Source organism: Scyliorhinus torazame, chromosome 21 (assembly GCF_047496885.1).
Source record: "Scyliorhinus torazame isolate Kashiwa2021f chromosome 21, sScyTor2.1, whole genome shotgun sequence".
In the NCBI taxonomy this organism is placed as follows: Eukaryota; Metazoa; Chordata; class Chondrichthyes; order Carcharhiniformes; family Scyliorhinidae; genus Scyliorhinus; species Scyliorhinus torazame.
In genome coordinates, this window is record NC_092727.1 from 108559562 (window position 1) to 108578202 (window position 18641).

The 18641-nt window shown below is 46.4% G+C and overlaps 1 protein-coding gene across 4 annotated transcripts in view; it reads left to right on the plus strand.

Annotated features, from left to right (window-relative positions):
* The window catches only part of LOC140398483 (acyl-CoA-binding domain-containing protein 5-like), a 166557-nt gene extending 148572 nt beyond the window's left edge, over positions 1-17985 (plus strand). For all 4 annotated transcript variants that reach the window (XM_072487220.1, XM_072487221.1, XM_072487223.1 and 1 more), the window contains one exon: positions 17440-17985. Coding sequence is in view for 1 of the 4 variants with exons in the window: in XM_072487223.1 (XP_072343324.1) it covers positions 17440-17483 (44 nt within the window). In the remaining 3 variants the exon portion in view is untranslated. The remainder of the gene's footprint in view (positions 1-17439) is intronic.
* The last annotated feature ends 656 nt before the right edge of the window (positions 17986-18641 follow it).

Consider the following 18641-nt stretch of genomic DNA (forward strand, 5'->3'; position numbering starts at 1 on the left):
CAATCATTTATTCTGTGGCACTGTTCGGCTTTTGCATTATATTGTAAACTTGTATTCTCTCCTTACTCCTAAGGTAGAATTAATATTCAGACGCATCACCATCGTAAGCAATTTGCCTGGATTGGTTTTGTCAATTTTGTAATGAGGAAAATGACAACATAATCACAATTTTCCAAAGGAAACATGCTTTACTTTCCTCGTCTTCCCTCCTAACTTAAAATCCCCATATTCTGAATTATATTTGTTTCTCATCCTTCTGCTCTCTAAACCATAAAACCATAAAATTCCTACAGAACAGAAGGAAGCCCTTTGGATATTGTGTCTGCACCGACCCTCCGAAAGAGCATCCTACCCAGGCCCACTGCCCCGCCCTATACCTGTAATCCCGCCTAACCTGCACAACTTTGGACACTAAGGGGAAATTTATCATGGCCAATCCACCCAACTTGCACATCTTTGGACTGTGGGAGGAAACCAGAGCATCCAGAGGAAACCCACGCAGACACTGGGAGAACGTGTGAACTCCACACAGATAGTCACCCAAGGCCGGAATTGAACCCGGGTCCCTGGCACTGTGAGGTAGTAGTGTTATCGCCAGCACGGCAGAACAATAATATTCTTCCAATTATTAGGTGACCAGACTTGCACATAGTAAAACAGATAGTGTGACACAATAAGTTGAGTGCTGCACAGGGAGGTGCCGTAAGACAAGAAATGCACACTGGGCTTACCACTGCTACGTTTTGGTGACTTGATGATCTTCCATTGCATCATTCATTATATCAGCACATACGATCTTTCTGTTAGCTGTCATCTTTTGTTGCTCGCACATTATCTTTTCTCAGCTGCATCTCTGTTCACTTTCAGCTTTGTTCTACTTACTGCCTTGCCCCCTCTTTTAGGTTTGTTTCAGACAGGAGGTGGTGGGTGCTATGATGCAACCGGGAGGCAGCTACCATTGGCCCTAGGTCACGTTTTCTGCTGGCGGAGATGGGGGGAAATACACCTTGGAAAGCTCACTGGCCCCTTTTCCATAACCATTAACGTCCTTACTCTTGATCCTGCCCACCCTCTTGCTCCCATCACATTTCCCAATCCTTCCTATTACTTAATTGTCCCTACTCTCTCATATCCATCACCCGCACACAACCCTTGCTCACATCATTACCTCTACATTTTTATATTGTGCAATGTATTCAAGATGCATTCGGCAATTTAATTTTCTGTGTTTCGATTTATTGTCTCCAAATTTTAAACAAGTCATGGATGTTTGAAGTGAGTTTCTGAATTAAGGTCTGGATAAACACACAGACAGAGCTTTTTGGAAATGCTAAATACTGTTGCAGAGATATTTGGTAAAGTAAAAAAAGCAAATTGATTTAACTGTTTCTAGCATTTTATGCAATTTCTGCTGTAAAGATCTACGCAACAACGATGAAGTTAAAGAGCTTATTCCTACGTTGCATGCAGAAATGTATTTATCTGTGATGTATTTCACTACCTACAATGATGAGGAATATACTCCAGACAGTATGTGGAAAATACTGGACATAGCATTTTCCAGGAAGCAATTTTTAAAAATCACCTCTTCAGTATCGCTTTGTTACAAATTTATTTTCGAGGAGAGATCTAACATTCTACTTTGTCATGACAGCACACCCACTTGTAGCAGCATGGTGTCTTATTCACTCTGAACAACATCACAAGAGATCTGTGTATATAAAACTGTTTTGACACATGTCCGTCACTATTTGTCACACTTAAATTTTCTCTGCCACATTTAACATTTTTGGCGAGAGAAAATGAAGCCAACTACTTTCATCCTACCAAAAAAAACATCTATAGCAACAGAACATACCTTCCAATCAGTTATAGGACTCAGGATTTCCCCATATCCTGTAATTCATCTAAGGACATGGGCGGGATTCCCCGACCCCCCGCCAGGTCGGAGAATCGCTGGGGGGGGGGGGGGGGGGGGGGCGGCGTGAATCCCGCCCCCGCGAGCCGCCGAATTCTCCGGCGCCAGAGATTCAGCGGGGGCGGGAATCGCGACGCGCCGGCCGCCCCCCCCCCCCCTCCCCCTCCCCCCCCCCCCCCCCCCCGCGATTCTCAGGCCCGCAATGGGCCGAAGTCCCGCTGCTGTCATGCCAGTCCTGCCGGCGGGAATTAAACCACCTCTCTTACTGGCGGGACTGGCGGCGCGGGCCGGGTCCTGGGGGGGGCGCAGGGCGATCTGGCCCCGGGGGTTGCCCCCACGGTGGCCTGGCCCACGATCGGGGCCCACCGATCTGCGGGCGAGCCTATGCCGTGGGGGCACTCTTTTCCCTCCGCCTCGGCCATAGCCTCGGCCATGGCCGACGTGGAAGTGACCCCCTCCTGCGCATGCGCGGGGATGACATCACCAGCCGCTGACCCTCCCGCGCATGCGCGGACTTCCGCCGGCCGGCAGAATCCCTTCGGCCCTGGCTGGCGTGGTGCCAAAGGCCTTTCCCGCCGGCCGGCGGCGCGCCAACCACTCCGGCGCGGGCCTAGCCCCTCAAGGTGAGGGCTTGGCCCCTAAAGGTGTGGAGAAATCCGCACCTTTGGGGCGGCCCGACGCCGGAGTGGTTCCCGCCACTCCATCCCGCCGGGACCCCCCGCCCCGCCGGGTAGGGGAGAATGCCGGCCAATACCACAATCAAATCTGTGTCCTTGAAGATAAGGTATGGGTATGGACAGCTGTTTTTTTAACACAATATTGTATTGTGTGATTCAAGGCTTTGTGCTTCTGCTTATAAAATGTCTTTTCATCCATCTTACTGGAACAATGTCACTGTACAAATCTCAAGAGTAACCCATTTCCCATAGTAAACTGGTTTTAAGACAAATATTTTATCTGGTGTCACAGTTGAACTCTTAACTAGGCGTTATCTTAGCATTTATTTGCAAATGCAAACCTTTTATCGAAAGCTCTTTGAAAATCCCAAGTCAAAATCAAGTGCATGTTCATCACGGAAATTGTTTCTTCAGAAATACTCTCCAGCAGGTTGGTTCCACATTTCCTGAACCTGTGCTGACTGACCTTTGCTTTTCAGCCACCTTTTACAGCTCTAAGGATTCATTTCAGAGATTTTCCGTGCAATGGATACAACATTTTGGTGGTGTACAGTTTTCTGATGTGCCTTTTGATTCTCTTTCCAACAGTAGTGGAACCTCCAGAATCTAACAAACTTCGAAAAATGTCAGGGAGTGTCTCACTAATTTCAGTATCTCATTTCTTAGTGTATATTGTCTACCTTAGGTAGCTTGTCTCTTTTAAGAACATCCTGAGGTATTTTTAAAATAACAAATGTGCAATTGTCACTATTCAAAATACTGTAGTAGCTTGCCTGGGGGTCATGTAAGTGAAATAATTGTCCAGTGTAGTATTAGGCCAGGTTTTGTATGCTCGTCCATTTTGTAGTTTAGTTTGCTCCTCAATTCAAAGTATTTACTTCATATTCATCTAATAATTTAAGTTGGCACTGAATTCCCACATTGCTCAACTCAAATGATTCGGTACTTCAAATGTTTTAGTACAAAATGACTGAATTATCAGAAGTTATCTGGGTTTATGTTGCATATAAAATGGTCAAAGCACAAATTTTTTTAGTGATCTATTTTTAATTATATGTTGAGATTTTTTACACAGAGGGTGGTGGGTGCCTGGAACTCGCTGCCGGAGGGGGTGGTGGAAGCAGGGACGATAGTGACATTTAAGGGGCATCTTGACAAATACATGAATAGGATGGGAATAGAGGGATACGGACCCAGGAAGTGTAAAAGATTGTAGTTTAGCCGGGCAGCATGGTCGGCACGGGCTTGGAGGGCCGAAGGGCCTGTTCCTGTGCTGTACTTTTCTTTGTTCTTTGTTCTTTGTTCTTTGATTTATAAAATCACCAGGAGTTGTTTTTGCTGTCACAGTGATATGTCTGAAAATTATGACTGACCTAAAGCATTGTTGTGTTTTATCTGATTAATCACCTTTTGAATCATTGAGTAACACGAGTACCGGGCATTAAAGCTGATTGTGACAGATTTTGATGTAATAAAGCACATATATAAATGCAGGTACTATTTATATATGTCCATTGAATATAAAAGTCAATTAGCACTTCTTTCCTGACAAGCTGCATTGCCTGCATGTGCATTCTAATGAAGGCGGACATTGAATAGCCATTTAACAATAGTTTAAGAATTGGAATAGCGTCTTAATTAAATGAATATCAATTTGCGTAATCACTAAAATTTGTGGGTGCAGGCAATATTTCCTCTCATTTTCCATCACTGCGCACAGTCTGTTTGATACACTGCATGGTCCCTTTAAGAGGCCACACATGTACACCTGTTAAAGGAGTCGCTTCTTGTGTGCAGCCTGTTTGTTAACTGGACTGCTGCACAGCTATGCACTCACGGTTCACAGCAAACATTGGACACAAGTGGAGGGCATGTTAGTCTATAAAGGGAAAGGGGGGTGGAGCAGCTGTCAGTGCCTGTGAAGGTTAATAGATCAAAAAATGCTAGCATTTGGGGCATGACTGAGTGCACATGGAACAGGTGGACCAGTAATTTAAATATCAAAAAATCCAATTGACTGTGAATTGAACCATGGATTCTGAATTCAGCTGTGAGCACATGGACTGTCTAAAACTCCCCAGGATGAACAAAGTGAGAGCAAAGCAGGAATTGACAGGACTCTAAGAATGGTAGGGTGGAAAGCTTTTAAATGCTCAATTTTGGCTGTTGCCTCTTCAGCTCACGGGATTTGTCTGGGAGTGTGCATTCACTGCTTTGGGGATGACTTCCAAGACTCTGGAGATCATTCCTGTTACCTTGGACTTTTTTGACTTGGATCTGCACTTCCCAGTTGCCAGCCTTCAGAGCAACATGGAAGCAGATTTTGTAGCTGTACCTTGGACCTGTGATGAAGAATAAGGGTTTCAATACCTAAAACACAATTAACCGCAAGGCCAGTATTTTACGGACGCTCCCACCTGGCGGGAGATTATAGACCCGCCGAAGTAAACGACAATTTAAATTGCCCGCCGCATCCGCCTGTGGGCGACACGCCATGGCAGAACTGTAACATCTTGCTGTTTCAAAGGACCGAGTTCCAACCCTCAGAAAAATATACCCCCAACGCTATCAACAGAGGATCAGTTTCCTGGAAATGGCTGAGCACCAGTGCTTCAGGTAGCTGAAAGTTTTCATCAGGTATTTGCTGACATCAGGAACCTCCTGCAACAAGACCTCCTTTCAAGTGGACCAGCTAAACCTACATTGCCAGTGATGGTCCTAATCTCCACAACCCTACAGTTCCTTCCAGAGCTCGTCTGGTGACATATGCGGAATCTCACAATCTGCTGTGCAGAAGTGCATTTCTATCATGGGCCCCTCTCAGTGAGTGGCCGCAGGAGCCCTGATCGCATGAGACACCTGCTCCTCCTCTGGTGATGCAGAGCAGTCTTCACCTTCCTCCTCCCCACAGAGCAATGTTGGGCAAGGCACAGCAGGCCACCACCATTCTGATTACCCTTACTGGTGCACACCAAATCTGTCCAGGCACCTGAATCACATCTTCGGCATCCAGTGGCTTTCTCGGCACTGTGGCATCTGTGATATCTTTCCTGTCCATCAGTTGTAGGACCCCTCACAGGTGTCTGCAGCCACCTCCTGTGAAGGTAATCCTTGTCTTTTTTTACTCATTAGAAGGTGCTGGTGCGCTGCCTTCTTGAATATCTGCAGTCTCTGAGGTGTAGGTACACCCACAGTGCTGTTGGGGAAGGAGTGCCATGATTTTGAGCCTGCGACAGTGAAGGAACAGCAATATATTTCCAAGTCAGGATGATGAGAGACTTGGAGGGGAACCTCCAAGTGATGGTGTTCCCAGGTATCTTCTGCTCTTGACCTTCTAGATGGTAGTAGTCATGGGTTTGCAAGGTGCTGCTGAAGGAGCTTTGATCAGTATCTTGTCGGTGGTATGTACGGCTGCCACTGTTCATCCGTGGTGGAGGGTGTGAACGTTGGTGAAAGGGGTATCAATCAAGCGGGCTGTTTTGTTCTGGGTGATGTTGAGCTTCTTCAGTGTTGTTGGAGCTGCACTCATCCAGGCTCGTAAAGGATATTCCATCACACACCTGACTTGCACCTTATAGGTACGAATGGTCGAGACGAGGCTTCCTATGATAACTGGCAGGCTGTGTTCAGGTAATTGGTGAGGGGCCAGCATGCAATAATTTGCCTGATGTGTCTAATGCTCCTTGCAGGTGGAGGTTAGTGTAAAGGCCTGAGTTAATCATAGAATCATAGAATTTACAGTGCAGAAGGAGGCCGTTCGGCCCATCGAATCTGCACCGGCTCTTGAAAAGAGCACCCTACCAAGCCCACACCTCCGCCCTATCCCCTACCCAACACTAAAGGCAATTTTGGCAACTAAGGGCAATTTGTCATGGCCAATCCACCTAACCTGCACATCTTTGGACTGTGGGAGGAAACCGGAGCACCCGGAGGAAACCCACGCACACACGAGGAGAACGTGCAGACTCCGCACAGACAGTGACCCAAGCCGGGAATCAAACATGGGACCCTGGAGCTGTGAAGCAATTGTGCTTACCACTATGCTACCGTGCTACCCCGGAGCACGGCACTCAGGCAGAGACGGACTCTGCAATCTCCCTCCGGTATTGCCTAGTGCCTCTGGAAATGGGTATGGAACATCTCACATTTTCTGCTGCACGGGAATAGCATGTGCATCCATCTGAACAGAGCCTCAAGGTTCTTCACTGCTGTCCCCCGTCTCCAGCAACTGCTCATTTGTGATGTGTGGCTCACCCTGTGACAGCGTGCTATGGTGGCCCCACCAAAGCATGTGTGTAGCTGAGCGGATGGAGGGTGTACGTGAATCGTGTGACTTTGCTTCCTCAGAGTGCACGGCGTCCTCCTGCACCAGCTCCTGATGGGCCTGTGGCAGATGAAAGGGGATGAATTAAAGCTTACAAAATGGAAAGAATTCAAAGTCATCATTGTGCGGATGGCCATATTTCAGTAACTGCTGACACCAAGTCAACATGAATGATTGTTAGTGCCATGAGACCTGTGACATCCACTTCTGTCACCGGGTATCTGGTGGGCCCTCATCTCTCCATCTCCAGTGGCTTTGCATCCCACAAATCTGCAAATCTCCATTGCTGCTTCTTTCACTGCAATCAAGGTGGGAATGAGGGTCATCCCCAATTTTTTGCCTCTTCCTGTGCTCTCTTTTACAAGCAGCAAGTTATGAAGGTGAAAATAGATTAGTTTCAGAGGGTGGGATGACAACATTAGTGAGGGTGGCTGTGAGGGATGGTATAAATGACAATGACGTGAGTGCCAGTGCTGGTTGTTCAGATTAGGATGTGAGGATGCGGCTTGAAAGAGAGGAAAGTGAGTGAAACAATTGGATGTGTTTTCTGAGTATTGTTGCTGGGAGAAGGCTGAAAGTGAGGAGGTTGGCATTTGAATGTGGTGCGCACCTTTCCTGATACGTTGAGGACATTAAATGTCTTTCAGCATCTTATCGACAAGTGAGGGACTACACCCCTACTGGTCACCCCCTCAACCATTTCCAGCCATACCTGCTTGATCTCCAATTCAGGCCTCTTCCATTCCTCGGAGAAGAATATTTCTTTCCTAGCCCTACCAGCTGTGTGAATGACCATGCGAGCTGAGAGGCAGCCTTCCCACATAAAAATTCCATCTCTCCAATTGTTGCCTCTGACCTGAGAATTGCAATCCATGGAAAAACTGGGTTTTGATACAATACTCCTTTACTACCCCTTTAGTTTAACAATTACACACAGATTTTAAGATTAACGTGGATTAAAAAGCATATCTTAAACTACCACAGTTTCAGTGACACCCCTTTGAGAATGCAGATGGCTGTGGTCATTACATACATTGCTCTGAACCCAAGTTAGTGTCTGGAAATCTCCAGTCATTGCAATTCACTTTTCCCGCTGGCGGCGCATCCCCGCCAGTGGGTTTCGTGGTGGCATGGGGTGGTTACAATGGGAAATCCCATTGACTAGTGGTGGGAAGATAGAACCCCGCTGCCGATGAACGATGTGCTGCTGAGAAACATGTGGTGGGGGGAGGGGGGCAGAGAATCTCCACCAGTTCTGCAGTTTTCTCCTCAAAATCCCCCAGATGATTGGCACATGAGAGTTTCCAAACTCCACTCCCAAAAGTATGGTTTAAAATCTTCTCCCGTAATAATCCTTTCCCTTAGCAGTTTGCATTCTAAATTCCAGTCCAGGTTTTCCAAATGACACTTTTAAACACAGCTTCTGCTCCACTTTTAACAGTGAGTCCAGTCCAGGATAGACAACATCCCCTTTAGGATTTCTTTATCTCAGGCAGCACGGTCATGCAGTGGTTAGCACTGCTGCCTGACAACGCCAAGGACCCTGGTTCGATCCAGGCCCCGGGTCACTGTTCGTGTGGAGTTTGCACATTCTCCCCAGGTCTGCGTAGGTCTCATTGTCACATGCAAAGATGTGCAGGGTAGGTGGATAGGACACGCTAAAATTGCCCCTCAATTGGAAAAAGTTTTTAAAAGGATTTCTTTATCTTGACTGCTGTACAAATCGTTCACAATTGCTTTGATTCTAGATTCCCAGACTGTATTAAAATGGCATCAAATGTTTGATTTATTTCTGAATCTTCCTTTTCCACTTTAAAATCGGTTTACTGCTATTATCTCTTTACCTCAGAACGCTTTGTGTACTCCTTATTGAATTCTTCTGAACAATACCTTGGTCTCTGTTCTCTTAACTTCAGTTGTCTTAAGAAATTCTTTCTGTCCCAGTTCCCTAGTTATCTGGACAGTAACTGGTACTGTGGGGAGCCTGTCTATTTGCAGCACCCGTCTTGCCCAGTCTTTCTTCTGGCAGTGTCGAGAGATGTTCATTCTTGGTGTGCTGTCTCCAACTGCAATATATCCAGCTAAAACTAAAACTTTAAAGTTTTCTACCTTACAAGGGCCTCCAGTGGCTAAGCAATGACTGCTACTTCTATAACGCCGTAGCCCTCTCAAAGCAATATAGAATCACAGTTGAAACATAACCAATCCCCACACATACAAACACCTTTGTCCAACATGGATCTAACTATAGGTTTTACCCTTCCAAGCACAGAAACATTAAATTAAACTAAATTTAAAACTATACCTTATTTCTAATGTTTAGCAATAATGTTTTCCTAACATAATTAGCAAATGTTTGGAAACCTGCTACTCCTTTTCATGTATGGATTTCTTGGTTTAAAATGACAATGTAATTTAGGTAAATGAATATGTATTTAATTTGGTAATGTTTGCTAGAATCGGGTATATAGAAAGATCAAGATTTCTACAACTGTGTTCGGCCACAATGCAGCAGTATTGACTATAGTGCAAACAATCTAAATGTGTTTTTTGAACTTTAGCATTTTATTAAAAGTATGATTAAATTTGTCGTTCCAGACACTATGAATAGCATGATCATATCATTACATCATTGTCTAATTTAGTGTATAATCATGATAAATGTGGCACTTTACCATAGCAACAAAACATTTTGAACAAACACAAATTATCGTCAGATATGATTAAACTTCAGCAATGGGCGTATGTCTCCAGGTGAAACTTGGATGCAGTTACTGTGCTGAACACGAAACATTGTAAAATTATGTCACATTTTATCTTTGTAGTTTAATGCTAGACTTGCATCAAGAATGTTGTCTAGTAATAAGTGGTTCAGAATGCTAGACTGCTACCTATAAATCTGAAATGGTTTTGCAGCAAAGTATCCTTTTCTCATAAACCACTGCCGCCAAAGCAATTCTACCCCAGCTTATACAAAAAGTAATGGGTTTGCATCTAACATGGAAACCTTGACTGCATTTCAGCAACTGTTTCATTACCAAGAGAGGTGCCAATATTGTATTTCCAGGATTTAGAATTTCATGGCTTTGGCCGGGGAAAGTGGAAACGAATACTCCCCTCTGAAAGTGTCTTGCATCAGTAGCTGGAAGCATTTGGAATCATCAATCCAGCATTGTATTAAATCGTATAAATTAAGATTGATTGCATCTGTGGAGTTTTTAGAAATTCATTGAAGGGTAATGGTGGAAGGCAGCACAACAAGTGGGACAATATTCAGTAATAGTTCACGTAAAGGGCAGCACGGTGGCACAGTGGTTAGCACTGCAGTCTCGCGGTGCCGAGGTCCCTGGTTTGATCCCGTCTCTGGGTCACTGTCCGTGTGGAGTTTGCAGTCTCCCCATGTTTGCGTGGGTTTCGCCCCCACAACCCAAAAAAGATGTGCAGGTTAGGTCAATTGGCCACGCTAAATTCCCCTTAATTGGAAAAAATGAATTGGGTCCTCTAAATTAAAAAAAAAAGAATAGTTAACATAAAAAGATGTAATACGTTGATGCACTGAACATCACATGAAGAGATAAAGTACCAAAAGTAGGGTCCAACAATTTTTCTTCAGCAGAAATCCGAAAGCTCCTCTTGACCTTTGAACAACCTGGACTCTGGCTACACTGAATGTAATACTTCAATCTAGTTGTTCAACTCAGTCAGTCTAATTGCCAGGGGATAGGTTTCATACTTATAAGTTTGGTATTCCTTAAAATAATAGGGTTTAAAGCATTTATTATTGAGTTTGAAAGAGTATTAAGAATACAGTGATGAGTATCATTGAAATTAAGAGTACAAGTGCCTCCACCCATCTCACCATACTTCATGATCCCCCATCCAACCAGTTGACTCCCACTTTGAAGGTTCAATGTAATAGCTGCAATGCAAATAAGCAACAGTTGTAACCAATGGTGTCTTTTATATGCATTTGCATATTGGAGGCTAATACCACCAGAAGTCATGTAATTAGTAAAAGGAATAAAAGGAAAGAGGTGTCTCAGAATTCAGTGAAGTTTTATCATGTGTGAACTCATCGAACTCCAGAACAGTCATGTGCAAACTCTCCAGTGCATTTGCAAAGCATTGCAGTAAGTATACTCTTACTGTGCAATTATTGTCAAGAATGCTGTAGTCTTCGTGCTTTGCAAATGTCAATTATAAATACTTTTGAGCCCACAATATTTTGAGGAGTAACATGAACTTACTTCTCGGCCTTTTGGCTAAGATCAAGTGTAGTATCGCACTTGATCAAGTGAAGCTGAGGATTTCAATGTCGATCGTGGATTGGAGAACACTGAGGGATTGAAGACATCGAAGAGGAAACGTTTAGAGCTCTGCTGCTATTGGTGGATCTTCATGCTGGTCTGAGCCTCTGGTTTAGGCCTAACGCCAATACAGTTTAGACTCAACGTGTGAGCTATGGCTGCATCACGACCACCAGGCTGGGGAGTGCAAAACACTGTCCGAGTTACAGTGAAGAAGTCATAGAATCATGGAATTTACAGTGCAGAAGGAGACCATTCGGCCCATCGAGTCTGCACCGGCTCTTGGAAAGACCACCGTACCCAAGGTCAACACCTCCACCCTATCCCCATAACCCAGCAACCCCACCCAACACTAAGGGCAATTTTGGACACTAATGGCAATTTATCATGGCCAATCCACCAAACCTGCACATCTTTGGACTGTGGGAGGAAACCGGAGCACCCGGAGGAAACCCACGCACACACGGGGAAGATGTGCAGACTCCGCACAGACAGTGACCCAAGCCGGAATCGAACCTGGGACCCTGGAGCTGTGAAGCAATTGTGCTATCCACAATGTTACCGTGCTGTGCAAGGGGAGGGGGGAGTCACCTGTGGATCGGAATTTCTTCGTGAAGCGGATGCTGCTCGAGTGCTGTGGGTTTCAAGCAGCAGATATCTTCTGCTTGCAATCTCTTCCTCAACAATGGATATTTTGACGTCACCTTCAAGAGTGTTGCAGCTTGCATCAAATTCTTGAACGTGTTTAAAGAAAAAGGCAACCCGAGCCCCCTGTCTATCCTGACTGCGGAGCCTCTGTTCACGCTACCATCGCAGCAAAACCGGGTTGTTACACTGCACACGTACAACCCCCACGTCCCCGTGTCTGATGTGCTTACGTTCCTCGCCAGGTACGTCGAGCTGAAAAGTAACAGCATGCAGCTGAAGGACACCTTTGGCATCTGGACAAGTGAGCACCAGGTCAAGGTGACCCTGAGAACAGACGGCGACGGAACCATCCTGCATCCCCCGTCCAGTTTCGCCATTGGAGGAAATCGCGGCTATCTCTACTACGTGGGGCAGCCACGAGTATGTCGCACCTGTGGCAAAACGGGGCATGTTGCCGCCAACTGCAATGTCACCTTCTGCAAAAACTGCAGGCAGGTGGGACACATGACAAAGGACTGCAAGGAAGACAAGTGCTGCAACCTGTGTGGGGAGGCCGGCCATCTTTACAGGGTGTGGCGCACAAAGACACCGTGAGACAAACAGAGTGAAGTCGATGAGGCTTTATTAAGCGTGTCTGTTCCCCAGCAGCCCGATAGTAAACTGGCATGCGGGGGAAGGCACCGGCTTCTTATACTTCGCCTTCAGGGCGGAGTATGAGGTCAACGGCCAACCAGGACCCGGGATCTGTCAGCCAATGACATTAGGGCTTCCAGTCCCACATGACCCCCAATACATACTACCACACAGGGCCTGCCCAAAACACGGGGCAACGTACGCACAAATCATCAGCGGTGGAGTCACAAAGATGACCACAGAGGAGGTTCATGCACCCTCCATCGACAAAGACACCACAGCACAGAATGCTTAAAATCAACAGAAGGGCCCTGAACAAAAAGTAGAGGCCCCAACACTCCCTGACAACACAACCCCAACTTCATCTGAGGAGGAAGACTCAATGGAAGAGGATGGAACGAAGAATGAAAGGCACTGGGAAATGGCGAACAGGGACAAACAAAAGAGGAAACAGAAAAATAAACCGAAGAAATCCCTGATGGTGAATGGCAAAAAGCGGCAACTTCCAGCTAGCGGCCTTAACGCCGACACCTCCTCCGATGAGGATAAACAAGCTAAGAATCAACCTCAAATAAAGAGGCAAAGTACCAATGTGGAACGGGGTGCACAGACCCCCCCCAGACCACAGACAGGAAAGAAAATAAAACACGGCGAGATCACCAACCTCTGTATTGAAAGGAAGGTCACAGACCAGCTCCAGAAATTAAGAAGCAGCAACAACCCAGGCGAAGACTGGCCTGCAACCCCAACACCCACTGACTGCCACGACGGACGCCAGGGCTACACCCCCACCCCCCCCTCTCCCCCATCTCTTTCAAGCTCACGGGCCCAGTGTGGACCAGGACAGCTGTCTCAGCCCTGCAACTGTGCCACAGTTTGCAAGCACCACCGGCATGCAGGGGAACATTCAACAGCTCGAACAACCAACTGTATAGACACTGGACTCTGAGACTGGTAAATCTACCTTTTTAAAAATGGGGTTTAAAATTGCCTCTATTAATGTGCGAAGCATTAAAGACACTTCACGGTGTGTAGCCGCACTCGGCTACTTAGCAAACGTGAAATCCGATCTACTATTCCTGCAGGAGTGCGGAATTCCTCACCTCAGCAACTACAGGCGCTGGTCGAGCTGGTGGTCCCACGGGCCATCCATCTGGTCAGGAGGAAACTTCTGTCATTCCTCCGGCCTGGGTATTCTGCTGCGGGGAGGCAACTTCACCATCTCCGACGTTAAGGAGGGAGTAGGTGGACGCCTCCTCATAGCAGACGTCAAATACAAAAACGTCCCTCTCAGACTCATTAACGTGTACGCCCCGGCGGTAAAGAGTGAGCGGCTGCCAGTCCTTCAGCAACTCCCACTGCTGTTGGCCACCTCCAAGCCTGTCATTCTGGGCGGTGACTTCAACTGCATCATCGATGCGGCTGGACGATCCGGCAGAGCCGACAGCAAACTAGACGCTACGTCCAGACTCCTGATGGAAACGGTAAAAGACGCCAAGCTGCTCGACGTCTTCAGCAACCCTGCAGACGGAGCGCAGCGTAGATACACATGGTCACGGCCAGACGGGTCCGTCCGCTCCAGGATAAACTTCTTCTTTGTGTCCCGTGCTTTCACAGTCAGGTCCACCGACGTTAAGCCGGTGTTCTTCTCTGACCACTGCCTCCTACTGGCCGACTGCCACCTGCAGGAAAACCGGGGGGGCAGGCAGGGGGACATGGAAGCTGAATGTAAAATTGTTGACTCCTGAGAACCTCGAGGAACTTAAAAGGGATTACAAAGGTTGGAGAACCGTGAAACCCCTCTTTGAGTCTCCACAACTCTGGTGGGAAGCAATCAAGGGGAACATCAAAAGGTTTTTCATCCTCACTCTACACCTCGGAGGCCTCCAAGGTTATCTTCCGTTCCAGAGTCCACTCCGTGGAGCAGGATGAAAAGTGCTCACGCTTCTTCTTCCAAAAGGTGCACAGAGAGACCTCTGTGATCAGCAGCCTGAAGGAAGAAGATGGCTCGGTAAAGTCATCGCAGTCTGACATCCTGAGGATCAGTAAATCCTTTTATGCCGGACTGTATGATCTGAAGCCAACAGATAGCACTGTTCCCAAACCTTCCTGTCGTCTATCACAGACGTCTTAGGCGACAGCGAGCGGGAAAACCTGGACAACCCGCTAACTCTGGAAGAGCTGACAAAAGCCGTCAAGTCCTTTGAGACGAGTAAAACTCACGGAAGCGACGGCTTACCGGCTGAGTTGTATTCGACTCTGTGGGACTGGATGGGCCCAGACCTGCTGGAAGCGTACGAGAGTATGCTCCTGGAAGGCAGCATGTCAGAATCCATGAGGAAAGGCATCAACACCCTCATCTACATGCAGAAGGGGGAAAGGGAAGAAATTCGAAATTGGCGATCCACTTCACTGTTGAATGTGGATTATAAAATTCTAGCCAAGGTCATCGCCAATCGGGTCAAGTCTGCTCTGGAGTCAGTGATCCACCCTGACCAGACCTGTGCTGTACCCGGCAGGAAGATCTCTGATAGTCTCGCGCTACTCAGGGATACGATCGCCTATGTGCAGGATGTCATGATATTCAAACACACACATCATGATGGACACACCAACAGACAAATCAGAACACACAACACCACAACCAATCACACACAAAGACAGGAACCATATAAAAGCACGAACACAACACCTGGTGGACAGTAGGTCTGGGGACAAGGACACGGACACGATCTGTTTTAACATCACAAACAGGGAATCCCCACGTGCAGAGTATCAAGACAAAACTGTACATAGAAGGTTTAAATAAAATAGCGTTGTACCATATACAACTGTGTTGGCTCATCTGTGTGTCAGAACGCCCAACACCACACAGGACAGGAGGGTGGACACCTGCCTTATCAGCCTTGACCAGGAGAAGGCTTTTGACACCTACATGATGAATGTGCTCTCCAAAATGGGGTTTGGGGAGGGAATCTTTTCCTCCAGCACCCTCATACTCAGAAAGCTCCCCTCTATGAACACATCCCCCATCCTCTCAATCCTCACTCTCCGCCATACCCGGAACCCCCCCATCCGTACTCCCTGGGGCAAACCGGTGACTATCACAAATTGGGGCCCAGACCGATGCTCCCACTGCTCCCACATGCCGCCTCCACTGGCCCCAACCTCTCAGGGCCATAACCACCACGGGGCTGGTGGAGTACCGCGCCGGCGGGAGCTGCAGAGGCGCAGTTACCAACGTCCCCAGACTGGTGCCCTTACAAGAAGCCCCCTCCATACGCACCCACGCCGACCCCCATCCCACCCCCCCCCCCCCCCCGAACCCCACCACCCTCCTCCTGATCATGGCTATGTTAGCCGTCCAGTAATAATTACTAAAATTTGGCAGCGCCATCCCGCCCTCTCCCCGATTCCGCTCAAGCATTACCTTCCTTACCCGCGGGGTCTTGCCCGCCCAGATGAAGCCCATGATCACCCTGTTGACCTGCTTAAAAAAGGACCGCGGAATAAAAATGGTGAGACATTGAAATATAAATAGGAACCTCTGGAGGACCGTCATTTTCACCGTTGTACCCTCCCGGCCAGCGACAACGGGAGCGCGTAGCATCTCCGGAAATCGTCCTTCGTTTGGTCCACTAGCTGGGCCAGATTCAATTTATGCAGCCAATCCCATTCCCGCGCCACTTGAATGCCCAGGTACCTAAAACTACCCCCTACTGACCTAAACGGCAGCTCCCCCAGTCGCCCCTCCTGTCCCCTCGCCTGAACCACAAACATCTCACTCTGATCCATGTTTAGCTTATACCCCGAAAAAGGCCGAATTCCCCTAAAATCTTCATGATTTCCTCCATCCCCTCTACTGGGTCCGAAACGTAATGGATGAAAGCAGGAAGTTTTAAGTTTAAAACTGGCAACTTTGAATATTTTAGAATCCCGAAAGTGCAGAAGGGGGCCATTCAGCCCATCGGGTCTGCACCAACCCTCTAAAAGACCACACTAGCCCACTTCCCTGTCCTATCCCCAAAACCCCTAAACCTAACCAAAGCATCTTTGGACATTAAGGGGCAATTTAGCGTGGCCAATCCACCTAACTTGCACATCTTTGGACTGGGTAGGAGGGAACACACGCATACAAGGGGAGAATGTATAAACTCCACACAGAGAGTTACCCAAGACCGGAATGGAACCCGGATCCCTGGCCCTGTGAGGCAGAGGTGCTAAACACTGTGCCACCTTGCAGCCCACCTTTGGTGCCAATCTGAATTTCCTGATCCTCCCACATGTGGAGCGAATGCCTGGTAAGTGCTATTTGATGCACACCTTTTATGATAATGGTCCTGTCATAAGGATATGGCTGACAAAGAGTCATCTGGATTCGAAACGTTACCTCTTTTCTCTCCCTACAGATGCTGCCAGACCTGCTGAGATTTTCCAGCATTTTCTCTTTGGTGGGATAAGGATATTGCTGTTCTGGCAACTGGAAATCCCACCCCATTTCACTTCCAACACTGGAGATGGGCTCAGAAAATGTCATCCCCAAAATTTCACCAACTAATACCAGCAAGGCCCATTTTGGGACTTGACCACACCTGTTCAGAGATGCCATCTTGCAGATGTGACGTCAGCCAAGGGCCCGTTTACCCCCTCAGCTGGTTAGAAAATAACCATGGCACTATTCGAAGAAGGGCAAATGATGTATCCCCAAAAAGGACAGATTGCCTGGTCATTGTCACATCGCTGTTGTGGGAGCTTGCTGTGTGCAAATTGGCTGCCACATTTCCTACCCTGTGGATAAAGTTCAAAAAGAATTTTGTTGGCTACAAAGTGCTTTGGGATAGCCGGTGGTGGTGAAAAGCGCTATATAAAGGCATGTTTCTCTTTCTTTAACTATTTCAATGCAAAGGATTAATCTGTGTCTTTTTATTTCAGAATTGGTATGTTTCTGCCGTGGAATTACATCGTCGCACAACTAAAGACTGCCACAATTTGTATATGTTATTATCCATGAGTGAACACAGTCAACGTGTTACACAAACAACGATTGTGCATCAGAAGAACAATATTGCAAAGATTCAAAATGAACAAAATCTACTTACAAATCTGTGCTGAAGTGAATACGTTATGGCAATGAAACCAAATAGATTAAGAAGCAAATCTGTGCAGATATGAAACATTAGGAATTCTGTGTTTGCATCTATTGCATTAACATAAATACTAAACTGTGTATGAGTAATGGCCGTTTTATAGAATTGGTATTTTGTAAATGCTAATACAAAGATATTCAATACTATGAATGAAAGTACCTTCTTTCAGATAAATGATCTAAATGTGTATATCTTTCATTAGTCCAGAAGTAACATAGCACTTGCAAGATAAGTTGTTTTTAAAAGCAATCAAATTAATTTATTTTAAAATGTGTAAATAACAAAATAGAATTCTAAAAATTAGAATCCTTCTATTAAACAATTAACTGGTCACTTTTTTTTTTTTACAAACGTCTGATTTCTTGGTTCATATTTGAAGAGGCAGAACTATATTTGACCCGTGTTGAGAAAACATAGCGCTCACAATTGAATGGCATATTGGGTGAACATCCTAATCTTTCAGCCCTCCTCTTGAGTTTGAATCCAGACCCGTTGATGGGGTAAAACGAGCCCCAATCTGCTAGCCGTGGGGGTTCCTGTGTGAAGTGAGTTTAGGAAGTCTTGGACATGTTGGCGAGGAGAATGCATCCACAGCACATAAGATGGTAAATTTGACGTCAAATTAAGAGAGGCCAGTACATTGGCCCCTTGATTCAGTAGGGGTGGGTTTTTTACACTTTGCATTTGGCAAATGCTTAGGAATGGCTGATGCTGAGAAAGACTGCCCATTCTTTTTTTTAACTCCAGATTAAAAACTGGATCTCACTTTGGGACAAATGAATTTGTTCTTTGCCTTGCTCATCAATTATTCTATATATGAGAATTGGCTCATAGTCACACGGCACTGTTTTGATACTTCACTTCATGTCATAATGACACCGTATCCTTATTGATGCCATATATAAAAAGGAAAGAAACGAAAAAAACTATATTAAAGTGGGCGATGTCAGAATGCACCATTCAGCAAAATTAAACCCTCTGCACAAT